Source organism: Mobula hypostoma, chromosome X1, assembly GCF_963921235.1.
Source record: "Mobula hypostoma chromosome X1, sMobHyp1.1, whole genome shotgun sequence".
Classification (NCBI taxonomy): Eukaryota; Metazoa; Chordata; class Chondrichthyes; order Myliobatiformes; family Myliobatidae; genus Mobula; species Mobula hypostoma.
The window spans coordinates 59,836,907-59,849,790 of NC_086128.1; the positions used below are offsets into that span (position 1 = coordinate 59,836,907).

General features: G+C 46.0%; 1 protein-coding gene across 7 annotated transcripts in view; it reads right to left on the reverse strand.

The window, feature by feature from the left end:
* Nucleotides 1-959: 959 nt before the first annotated feature.
* Nucleotides 960-12,884, reverse strand: part of srcin1a (SRC kinase signaling inhibitor 1a) — a 578,647-nt gene continuing 566,722 nt past the window's right edge. For 5 of the 7 annotated variants that reach the window (XM_063037434.1, XM_063037435.1, XM_063037432.1 and 2 more), the window contains 2 exons: nt 11,724-11,849; nt 960-4,829 (listed from right to left, as the gene is read on the reverse strand). In XM_063037434.1, coding sequence (XP_062893504.1) covers nt 4,629-4,829; nt 11,724-11,849 — 327 coding nt within the window. In that variant the 3' untranslated portion in view covers nt 960-4,628. Of the gene's footprint in view, nt 4,830-5,333; nt 5,546-11,723; nt 11,850-12,884 lie in introns of those variants that run through there. The other 2 variants (XM_063037430.1, XM_063037436.1) reach the window with 2 other exon arrangements.

The window sequence follows — 12,884 nt, forward strand, 5'->3', positions numbered from 1 at the left end:
CTCTCCAGCCCCTCACCTTACCTACCCACCTGTCACCTTCTAACTATCCTCCTTCCCCTCCTCCCATCTTTTCATTCTGGCATCTTCCCCCTTCCTTTCCTGTCCTGAAGAAGGGTCTCGACCCAAAACATCGACTGTTTATTCATTTCCATTTATGCTCCCTGACCTGCTGAGCTCCTCCAGCATTACGTGTGTGTTGCTTTGGATTTCCAGCATCTACAGAATTTCCGGTGTTTATGGTACAATTCATCTTTCACCCCATTTGACTAGGAAGGAGCTTGTTTGGCCCAGTGCTGGGAGGGTTCTGTAGACTTGTGGTTGTTCTGATGCTCGTTATGGCTGTAGGACAGTGGTTACATTATACCAATATGGTTGAAAGAGTGGGGCAACTTCTGCATCCTTCCTATAATGAGACGACCAGAACTGAACATAATACTCCAAGTGTCATCTAAGCAGTGTTTTATATGAAGGAGTCTCTGCCGTTCCTTTGGGTTCATCAGATGAATAGAGAGGGAGAACTTGCTACATGGGCAACAGCTTGCTTTTCATAGTGTACCGCCCTGGCTTGCGTATCTAGACAGGACGCAACGTCCATGGTCGACCCTGACCAATGGAGGCCACAGGTATGAAAACCACAGTGACAGAGAAACTCATTGTTAAATGAACTAAAGTGGAAAAGATAAAGGGCTGATAGGAGAGGAGGGTGGACCATGGGAGAAAGGGAAGGAGAAGGTGGCACCAGAGGAAGACGATAGGCAGATGAGGAGAAGGGAGGGTGGTAAGAGGGAGATCAGAATGGAGAATAAAAAAAGCGGGGGGAGAAATTACCCAAAGTTAGAGAAATCAATTATCATGCAGTCAATGTTCAAGAAATCAGTGTCTGAGAATATGTAAAGCGCTCTGCAAGATGACAAGAGTCAATAAACACTAGACAATGAGGAAAAATCCAAAATACCTTTACAAAAATGCAATCCCTTTATTTCATCTTTCACAGAAACCACATTAATTACAGATTGTCATGGCATTGACTCAGTACACATCTCACTACTCTACAAATGGAAGATCTCCTCTTACAAAAACTCTGTAGATATGTTCAATACAATAACCGATCACAGCTTGTACTGAAAATTCAGTAAAGCCCCATGCATCAGGAGAAAAAAAATAAGCACAGTCTATAAACAAAAATGTTCCTATTGTATCCAGATTTTCACATTCTTTATTTCTTTAGATTGGAAGATTCACAGACAGACACTAATCTAGATGCAGCGTGCAGTTTTTTTTTAGCATATACATGCATATTTAGAATCTTTATTATTTAAAAGCAGGAATAAAGTGAGTTTGTGATGTTTTATATGATTGCTGCCACATTGTTCAGGAAACTATGAAAAATGTCCACATTCATGTAAAAAAAATTAATGCATAAAAAAGGCAAAAAAAAAGGCATTTTATATTTTTTTCACTTTTACATTTTGCTTAAATAGAGTTTTTTAAACTTTTTTTCTTCTAAACACAGACTTTATATACATGTTGAAACAATCATTGCCTTGTAATTGAATGAGGAAGGATAGAGTCCTGAGCAGACAGACATTCTCAGCACATTTAGTCCTTTAACAGCAAATGTTTAGATACCATGTAGTGATGTCACAGTTCATTGGCTTGCAACGGTGTTAAGGTTTGCATTTTTTTTGTCTCTGTGAGGGAGGAGGTCTTTGTGACAATGTTAAAAAATATAATTTTTTGGCTAGCTTTCCATTGCATTTGATATAACTATGAATTATTTCAAATAAATAATTTAAAATATACTCAGGGTGAAGTGGATTTCTTATGTACAAACTAGTTAATGGTAAGTGCAGGGAAACAATGCTTTGTCTATTTCTGAATACACACTTGTGCATTGAGTGAGAAATCCCCGAGCTGTGTTTCAGTGTTTCCGCTCTCTTCTGTTGTTCTGCTGATGCTGCTATTGACAATCAGACTGCCTGATACTCTGAAACATGTACCTTGCTGGAATAAAGCTAAGAGAGTTTTCAGTGGAAGTTAGTCCACGCTACCTTTAAGAGTGTGGGACATTTAGAATGAAAAACCCTCCTCAACCTGAACCGTCCTGGTTACCTTATGGATGATCCTAACCAGACACTTTCCAATTCTAAAACCATTGCAGTGGTTCGAACAGCTTGGCAATGTAATATTAACAACAAAACGTTAAATTGGAAGCAGCTACTGTGCCTACTCCCTTCCCCATGTAATTGTTCAGAAACACAAAAATCTAATCTTTTGGGCTAACATTTCAAAATTGCTATACGTTGTTTAATTATTCCGTCAAAATACAATTTTAATAAAGATATTATTTTCCCCAAACACTTCATGCTCTTAAAGATTTCAAGCATTTGGTGAAGATATTATACTTGGCAAAATATTATGCAGAACTCCTATTGAGCTAGGTAGACCCAGGAATGAATTGATCCAATTTTAATCAGCAAATATTCTTGGCCACCTGGTAAGCTTTATGTTATCATTCACTCACACGGATGAACACATTTCGAAAGGTTCAGGCACAGAGAACAAAAAGTAACACGGATATTGCATCGTCTCATTTAGAATACAGAAGGGGAATTTGCAGCAGGACCTTGTTATCAGCAGTCACGGGGGCAGTGGGCGGGGAGACTGTTCATGCCTGGAAATATAAACCAGTCACAGGGGACATTGTCTTCAATTAATTCTCCGTCTCCTGAAGTATAGACAGAAGACAGTCAATTGGTTTTCCATTGATAAAGAACTGAAAATATAAGTCCCTCTCCCTGTCTCCACAGAAATAAGACCTTTGAATTAAAGTCATTCACTGAAAGATCTTTCTCCGCTCCTAGAGAAGGTTTTAACAGAATGAGCGAGGTGAACTGTGAGTTTGTCCTGAGGAAGTCCAGCTGTGAGTGGGAACTCAGTGGTGCAAGTCTACAGAACCATACCCTTCCTCACAAGCCACATTCAAACAGGAATAGTCTTACACAAAGCAGTCAGATACAATTCACACAAACTCAATACAAAGTGTTAAAAGACTTCACTTAAAATGTAAAGAAACTTACTGTAATTCCAATTAATTGCTTTGTGAATACGATTCTTTGTACAAAAAACTATTTCAGACAATATACAAAAAGAATAAGTGAATACACAGACTCTGCCAGTGATACTCTGCACTTCTAGATATTAATAGAAATAAAACATTCTTCATATTCTATTTATTTTAAATCCTGTGCTTTTGTAAATATTGTATCTGTGATTTCTTAAAACCTATTTGACGGTAAAGTTATCCAGTTCACTATGGTTCAGCCTCTATCTATACGAATACAACTACTGAGCAGGGCTGGAGTTCACTGTGGGCTGGTTTTAAATCAATGCTGAGATACAAGCTGCATTTCAGAGCCATAATGCGTTATGCCAGCTGAGGATGGGGCAGTGTGTGAGCAGAGTGGGAAGCACAAACACTGAGGGCAAGGGTAGGGGACCACGGGTAAAAAGGCAGTGAGGATTCGAACACGTCAAAATGTTGGAAACAATGAACACGGCAGGAAATCAGAGCCCTCAGTTTGCTTTACGCTGTACATCCTGGGTCTGAGTAATTAGAGTAATCACCATATTGTGTTAATCTTTAATTTACAAAATAAATTGGATCCTAATCTAGACACTAGTGATGAGCGGCCAATTTGAGGGATTGAGGACAACCACAGGGAGAGGCTGGTTACATTTTGTTCACAGTGTTGCTCTCAAACACTGGCACGAGGGCCCTGGACAACATTGAAGCTAAAGTGCAGTCATACTCTGAGGCAGGGCACCTGAAGACTTGGTTTCGCCCCTTCTTCCACGACTACATCATAATCAATGTTCTTGGACACAGTAGAGAAATCAAGCTGGCAATCTGCCCTCTAGTGAATAGTGCCAGATGAAGTGAAGATGAGCCAGAAGATATAAACTGTGGGGTGCTCACTTTTATTGAATGGTGGAACCAACGGGGGCATAATGTTAAGCTGATTAGGGGAAAATATATAGTGAGGGTGTCAGAGGTACGTTCTTTACTCAGAGAGTGGTGGGTACACCTTGCCAGGGGTGGTGGTAGAGGCAGAGATTTAAAAAACTCTTAGACAGACATATGGATGATGGAGGGTTACTTGGGAGGTAAGGGTTAGGTTTATCTTAGAGTAGGTTAAAAAGTCGGCACAATATTGTGGGCCGAAGGGCCTGTACTGTGCTATCTCCCCGAACTGACCACCATGCAACAGATAATAGATAAGACATAAAACAAGAGATATATTTGCACTTGTTCAGATACAAAAGTCCAACCCATACAACATGCTAAGTGATGAGAATTTAATGCAAGGTTTTGGTTTTTGTTGTGTGACAAATTTAATATCTTTTGACCCTGTGATATATTTATAAACTGCTTGTGTTGTTCTCAATATTAATGGAGAGGTTAACACACTACGGCTCTGACCACACTTGGCATCCTGGGGTGAAAGCGGGTGGCTGGCTGATGCCAGGGTGCCACAGCGCCGCTCTCGGTAAATCGACCCTCCTCTTCGCGCAGTTCCCCTTGACTGGTGTGGCTGGGGGGGAGATATAGGAGAGGGTGGTGGGGGTTATGGGGAGAAGAGTGTGTGAGGAGAGAATGGGCAGGAGAGGGCAGAGCAGAGAGGAGAGAGCAGCAGAAGGGATGGAGGAGTGAGGGGGGAGGCAGGAAAGTGCAGGGATGGGGAGAAGACGGGAGGGGGAGAGGTGGGGGAGATTGCAGAGAGGATCACATTGCTTGAAGCCATTGGTATGGAAGCTCCCGTAAGTTTCTTCAGAGTTGCAGAGAAGCAGGAAAAGGGGTCAGGAAGAGAAGAATGGAAGCAAGAGTTTTGGGAAGGGACGGGGTTGGGAGAAATGCAGGAATGGAAAGGGTTATTAGGGGGTCTCGGTTAGTGATTACTCCTACCTGCACTGCACCGGCTGCACGTTTCAGTACAAACAGCGTCGGGAGGCTGGCCACTGGGCAGGAGTAATGGCACATTTGGGGCAAGGTCAGGTCTACAACATTGTTTGGGAGAACTTTGGGACAGGCAGCAGAACTGAAATGGGAGGCGCAGCAGGGTCTGGAGTCGATCTCCCTGACCTATTAGACTGAGGTCATCTACAAGGAATCAGGGAGACAAACAGTCTTGTCAGAGAAACACACACAAAACGCTGGAAGAACTGAGCAAGTCTGGCAGCATCCGTGGAGGGGAATAAACATTCGATGTTTTGGGCTTAAACCCTTCATCAGGATCTGATCATTTCACCTGACAAAGGGTTTCGGCCCAAAACGTTGACTATTTATTTCCCTCCACAGATGCTGCCTGACCTGCTGAGTTCCTCCAGCATTTTGTGTGTGTTTCTCTGGATTTCCAGCATCTGCAGAATCTCTTGTGTTTACGTAGTCTTGACAGAGAGGCCGACCCTGGTAAACCTTCTGAGCCTTACGCACAAGAAGTCCCATCATCGTTACACAGGGAGGAGGGAAGAACGTTGGACTTTACTACATCGAAGCAGAGGACAGCCACGACAGGGCAAAGCAGGAGAAGCGAGGAAAGGGAGGAGAACAAGAAATCAACAATTAGAACCTTCGTAGGTAGCAACACCGATCACATCAGGCAACAAACGGACACAGAACAGCAATAACCAAAGACAACTGACTGGTACAGAGGAGAAACTGGCTCAGGGACTTACTACACAGGCATAGGGGCATCTGAGTGGATTCTGAGGAAGGGGAAGTAGACCATTAACACAGGAGCAGAAATCAGGCCATTCGAGTCTGCTCTGCCATTCCATCATGGCTGATTTATTATCCCTCTCAACCCCATTCTCCTGCCTTCTGCCCATAACCTTTGATGCCCTTGCTATTATGAACCTAACCTCTGCTTTAAATATCCCCAATGACTTGGCCTCCACAGCCGTCCGTGGCAATGAATTCCACTGATTCACCACCCTCGGGCTAAAGAAATTCCTCCTCATCTCTGTTCTGAAGGGATGCCCCTCTATTTTGAGGCTGTGTCCTCTGGTCCTAGACTCTCCCACTATAGGAAACATCCTCTCCACATCCACTCTATCTGTGCCCTCTGGTCCTAGGCTCCCCCACTATAGGAAACATCCTCACCACATCCACTCTATCTGTGTCCTCTGGTCCTAGACTCCCCGACCACAGGAAACATCCTCTCCACATCCACTCTATCTGTGTCCTCTGGTCCTAGACTTCCCCACTATAGGAAACATCCTCTCCACATCCACTCTATCTGTGCCCTCTGGTCCTAGGCTCCCCCACTATAGGAGACATCCTCTCCACATCCACTCTATCTGTGTCCTCTGGTCCTAAACTCCCCCACTATAGGAAACATCCTCTCCACATCCACTCTATCTGTGTCCTCTGGTCCTAGACTCCCCCACTATAGGAAACATCCTCTCCACGTCCACTCTATCAAGGCCTCTCAATATTCGATAGGTTTCAATGAGATCCCATCATTCCTCTAAACAGTGAGTACAGACCCAGAGCCATCATATGCTCCTCATATATTAACCTTTTAATTCCCGGGATTATTCTTGTGAACCTCCTCTGGACCCTCTCCAATGCCAGTATATCCTTTTTCAGATAACGCAGAGTTTAGCCATGATTACAGATTCTGACCTACTCCAATGTGACAAGTGATCAAATGCAGAAGGGCGGAAACAGCTCATACAAGGGAACATATTTTTAAGGTGATTGCAGGGATGTGTAGGGGGGATGTCAGTAGTAAGCTTTTCACACAGAGTGTGGTTGGGCATGGAACACCCTGCCAGGGGTGGTGGTAGAGACAGATACATTAAGGTCATTTAAGAAACTCTTAGATAGGTACATGGAGAGTTGTGTAGAAGGAAACAGTTAGATTGATGTTTGAATAGGTTAAAATGTCGGGACAACACCATGGGTCGAAGAGCCTGTACTGTGCTCTGGTGTTCTATGTTAATCTGATTCACCAGCACCCTGTGAGGTCACTGCTGAGTGATGAGGGATCGACCCAGATCCCCTGCATCTGACACAGCAAAGGAGTTTGGGTAAACAGAACAGAGAGCAAGTTATTTATGGGACGTTGAAATGGTGTGTCAGAGCCTGACAGGGTTAGTCCAGGAGGACCACTGTGGAGGAAAGTGGTAAAGATCCAACCAGAGTTGCTGTTCCTAATGGCTGCCCAGCTGCACCTGTCCTGCCCCACCTCCACGTGGACATCGAGTGAACACCAGGATCAGCTGATAAAACCTGGCAACATTCCCTTAACCCGGGAAGATTTTGGGAGAAAGAGGAGGGGAAGGGGAGGTAGGGAGTTGAGGCAGAAGAAAGGAGGGGTCAAGGAGGTGTGGGGTGCAGTTAGAGCATTTACGAGGAGAGGGGAGGGAGGAGCAGTTGGGGGTAGGGCGGTGGAAATGGAAGAAGGGAGGGTAGGTGAAGGGGAGGGGGAAGAGAGAAGGGGGAGAAGGAGGAGGGGTAAAGTTAGAACAGGGAAGGCTGGTGGGGGAATGGGTAGAATAATCATCAACGTCTTCCTTTCTGTCTAACATTAGCTTCAGCTGACACTCTCTGAACTGTAGAAATAATGCATGTATATTGAAGACTGAGAGGAAGAGAACGGTCCCTCACATGGAAGACTTAAAATCTCTGTTGTTCCCACATTCCACTGACTGACCTTTGGGAAGGATTGAGAAATAGTGGTGACTTGGCATCATCTCTTTCCCTCCCCTCCCTGCTGTTTCCTGTACCCACTGGGGTGGTGTGTCTGTAGCATGGAGAGAGGGAATGGGGTCTCCAGGCCAGTGTTCACGGGAGCTGAGGAGAGTGAGAGAGGATTTCACTGAAACCTCCAAAATTATGACATGGATGAGAGGGAAGACTTAGAGAGAATGTTTCCCCCTTGCTGGGAAACATTGATTTATCAGATTCAGATTGATTTATTTATCACATGCACATTGAAACAATGTTACTACTGATTGTAAGGAGTTTGGACAATCTCTCCGTGAGCACGTGGGTTTCCTCCATATGCTACGGTTTCCTCACGTCTCAAAGGTGTAAAGAGCCTCAGAATAGAGGGATGTCCATTTTGAACAGAGGTGAGGAGGAATATTTTTAGACAGTGGGTGGTGAATCTGTGAAATTCATTGCCATGGACAGCTACGGAAACCAGGTCATTGGGCATACTTAAAGTGGAGATTGATAGGCTCTTGATTTGTCAAGGTGTCAAGGTTTATGGGGAGAGGGCAGGAGAATGGGGTTGAGAGGGATAATAAATCAGCCATGATGGAATGGCAGAGCAGACTCAATTGGTTGAATAGCCTAATTCTGCTCCTTTGTCTTATAGTCTTATGGATTAGCGTGTTGTGGGCATGCTGAGTTGGCAGCAGAAGTGTGTCAACACTTGCACATTCTTGGACTGTGTTGGTTGTTGATGCAAGTGACACATTTCACTGCATGTTTTGATGTATACGTGACAAATAAAGTTAATCTTTAATCTTTAGGTGAAGATCTCTCACCGACTGTGGAGAACCTGTGATGTTCTCTAACACGGGGACATGGAGGAGGTAGTTGGATTTGCTGACTCGGGATACGGGGAGAGAGAAGGAATCTGTTAACGAGGTAGCAGGTTGACACACTTAATGGTGAAATAGTCTAAGAACTGCATCTGTCTGCAGCATTGAGGTCGCCGTCAAAAGCCGATGCCTCAAATAGGCTGCATCGATCATTAAGGACCCCCATCACGTGGCCTCTTCTCATCAAGTTGGTGGTACAGGAGCCTGAAGGCATACACTCAAGGTTTTAGGACCAGCTTTCTCCCCTCTGCCATCCCATTTCTGAATGGACAATGAACCCATGTACAGTACATTACCTCACTTTTGTTTTCTTTTTTCTGCTGTCGTTTTGCACGACTTATTTAATTCAGTTTTCTATACACACAGTATGATGCAAAAGTGCTAGGGACATATATATAGTTAGGGTGCCCAAGGCTTTTTTCAATATGGAGCAGAGCAAACAGCGAGTTTGTAAACCTGGTGGGAGGAAAGGATGTTGGGAATGGCGAGGGTGGAGTGTCATGGGAGGGGTGTGGGACAGGTGGCAGAGAAGGAGAGCCAGGAGTGAGGGGGGTGCAGACACACCCAGCCCTGAGACACAAGGCAAGGTCATTTGATCCCAAACAATTGGTTTATTGATCATTACAGAATGTCTCTCTGGTGTTTCCCACTCCCTCCCCTCTCCCTTCCCCTTTTCCCTAACCATGATTCCCCTCTCCCTCTCCCCCTTCCCACTCTCAGTCCACAACACAGACCCGTATCAGAATCAGGTTTACCATCACTCACATATGTCGTAAAATTTGTTTTTTTTTGTGGCAACAGTACAGTGCAATACATAAAGTTACTACAGTACTGTGCAAAAGTCTTAGGCACCCGAGCTATATATACACAGTATGTGCCTAGGACTTTTTCACAGTATTCTTATTGTAATTTGTAGAAGTTAAAATTAGTATATATTGCACTGTACAGCTGCTGGAAAAAAACCAACAAATTTCATGAAATATGCCAGTGATATTAAACCTAATTCTGATTCTGATTGGAACTCCGCTCCTATTACCAAAAGCAAGGAACAGTCGAAGAAACACAGCGGGTCAGGCATTATCTACAGAGGCAGAGAGACGATTGACGCTTGTGGTCGAGACCTTGTGAGGGTGCAGAGGGGCGATAGCGGTATAAAGAGGTGAGAGCGAGGGGACAGACAGGGGCTGGTGACTGACCTCAGGAGAAGTAGCCCCTAGGTGGCCAGGTATGTGGCTGATGGGTGATGGGCAGATGGAACTGTGAGGGGAGGGTTTAGTCGTTGTAACAGAGTGGGGGTGAGTGGAAAAGATGGATAAGTGGAGGGAGATTGTGTCTGTGGACTGGTTGGTGTATGAAAGGAACACAGGTGTGTGTGTTATCTGAAAGTGGACAGTTCAGTGTTCACATCAGTGAGCTGTAGGACTACCCAGATGGAATATGAGGCACCTTCTCCTGCTTTACATCTGGCCTCACTCTGGCAGTGGAGGAGGCCGAGCAGGGACAGGATGGTGTGGATGGGAATACGAATGGGAGCAGGATCAGGAATGGAGGTCTCATGCCTCCTAGTTTCTGTTTTATGCGCTATACTCTGGTAGTGTGCTGCCATCTCGTGGCAGGAACAGCAAGAGCAGGAAGAGAGGCTTCCAGCAGAGATTTCACAGGCACAGGCCACCGGCATGTTGAACATTAACTGTGTGTGTGTGTGTGTGTGTGTGTGTGTGTGTGTGTTTCTCTCTCTCTCTCTCTCTGCCTCTGTGTGTCTGGAGGAACTCAGGTCAGGCAGCGTCTATGGAAATGAATAAACAGTCAACATTTCAGGCCGAGACCCTTCATCAAGACCGGTGATGGCTGAGGGGCGGCATGGTGCAATGCTTAACAGAACCAGCAGTCAGGGTTCAATTCGCACCATTTTTGGTAAGGAGTCTGTACATTCTCCCTGTAACTGCATGTGTTTCTGCTAGGTTCCCCAGTTTCCTCCCACAGTTCAAAGATGTACGGGTTCGGGTTAGTGAGTTGTGGACATGCAGCACTGACACTGGAAGCATGGCGACACCTCTGGGCTGTGTTGGTTGTTGACACAAACGCCGCAATACACTGTATGTCTCTAGGTTTCAATGTACATGCAACAAATAAAGCCAATCTTCAATCAATACTTCTCCCAATGATGGGTCTTAACCCAAAGTGTTGAATGTCCTTTTCTCTCCATAGATGCTGTCTGACTTCCTGAGTTCCTCCAGCATGTTGTGTTTGTTCCTCAGGATTTCCAGCATCTACAGAATCTTTTGCACCTCTGTGTGTTTGTCAGTATGTGTACAGCTGTACTGAAAGTCTGTTTGTGTTAACACCTGTACCTGTCCCTGTCTGTGTGTACCTGACCCTGTCTGTGTGTACACCTGTCCCTGTCCCTGTGTGTACCTGACCCTGTCTGTGTGTACACCTGTCCCTGTCTGTGTGTACCTGACCCTGCCTGTGTGTACACCTGTCCCTGTGTGTGTACCTGTCCCTGTCTGTGTGTGTACCTGTCCCTGTCTGTGTGCGTATCTGTCCCTGTCTGTGTGTGTACCTGTCTCTGTGTGCGTATCTGTCCGTCTGCGTACCTGTCTCTGTCTGTGTGCGTATCTGTCCCTGTCTGTATACCTGTCCCTGTCTCTGTGTACCTGTTTTTCTGCTGGTCACAGCTGCATTTGACACCCCTCAGTATCTGCCTCTTGGGCTGGGGGCCCAACAATCTGATCAGTAACACACATCTCTCTCTCTATGGCCCTCTTTGTCTAGCTCACTACCATACACTATTGCTCCCTCACAGACTCACTCCTCCCACAGGACGTCTCTCTAGACTCCTGTGGGGTGAGGGAGGAACGGGGGGGGGGCTGCTTCCCCCTACATTAATACAAAGTCCTTGCTGAAGGCAATGGAGTGAGAGGGGATGATATGGCAGGGTACAGGGTATAGGGGTATATGGGGCGATAGGGGACACGGGAGGGGGGAGTAGAGGATAAGGGAGTGGGTGGGGAGGGGAAGCATTCATGTAAGGGGATGATGGGACAGACTTCTCAGCATTGCTGGTCTAATTGCCGCCCGCGGTAGCCTAAGACGCACACTACCTGCTGGGTGCTGGGCTCACTGTGCATCCTCAGATACTCGTCCCGCTGCTTACTGTGTGTTGGCTTCTCACATCTCGGCTGTTGTTTGAGTTTCGGGGCAGGAGGGATTGGCAGTCGGCCCCCGCTCTGCAAAAAAAAAAGGTGAGAGGAAGAGAGAGAGGGAGATGGAAGGGGGGAGAGAGAGAGAGATCGATCCATCATCAGCATGTGTAGAGAGACCGACCGTCGGCCCGTTGATTCTCAACCTCGACGTAAGAGGAAACACTCCTCCCAACCGCTGCCCCATCTACGAAACTTTCCTACGACCCTTAACCCTGACAACTCTCACCTCCCTCTCAGAGCCGGACCAATGGATCAAAGTCATCACTAGCAGGAGTGGGGAGGGTTCTCCTATGGAGAAAGTCCTGTGGAGACCCAGGGTCCATCCACGGTCAGCTCCCACACTCGACTGCCATCTCCAGAGCCTAGATCCAGCCTGAGTTTATGAATCCCTGCCTCCTCCATTGTGGCCAGAGGGAACCTGGTTCTGACCTCCGGAGTGAATTAAAATCTTCCACAACTTGGACAACATCTGTTTCCAGCACCACAACGCACCCTCCTCCCCAACAGCAGTCCATTTAATGCGCTGTGGAAAAAAAAAACCTTTGAGGATTCTCGTGTTATTTGCTCAGAGACCAACAAAGGGTTAACAGCCTCAGAAATCCACCTCCCCTCGAGGCTGATAAACGTCCGATTAACCGGTGGAAACTCAGTTACCGAGTTTATCGAGCAGTCACGGCCATATCTCCAATCCTGCAGAGTAGGCATGGTGACACGCTACACACGTGTAATCACAGATCAGGTGTGATGACACTCTACATACAAATATGGCCACAGCTCATGCCTGGTCACGGCTTAGGCGTGGTGACACACTACACAGCTTATGGTGGTGATGCCTTACATAGGTCTGGTCACAGCTCATGCATGGAGATGGCCTATTTACATGTATGCTCATGGCTCACGTGTGGTAACACACGACATACATGTGGTCACGGCTCATGACGTATATTGGACCATGCCAGCTTCCCCATACACCACCCCTTCCCACCCTGGCTCAGTGTCACTTTAAAATCACACAAAGGAAATAAAGCAGTGGAGAAGGTTAAACTGCAGAGTTCAGTC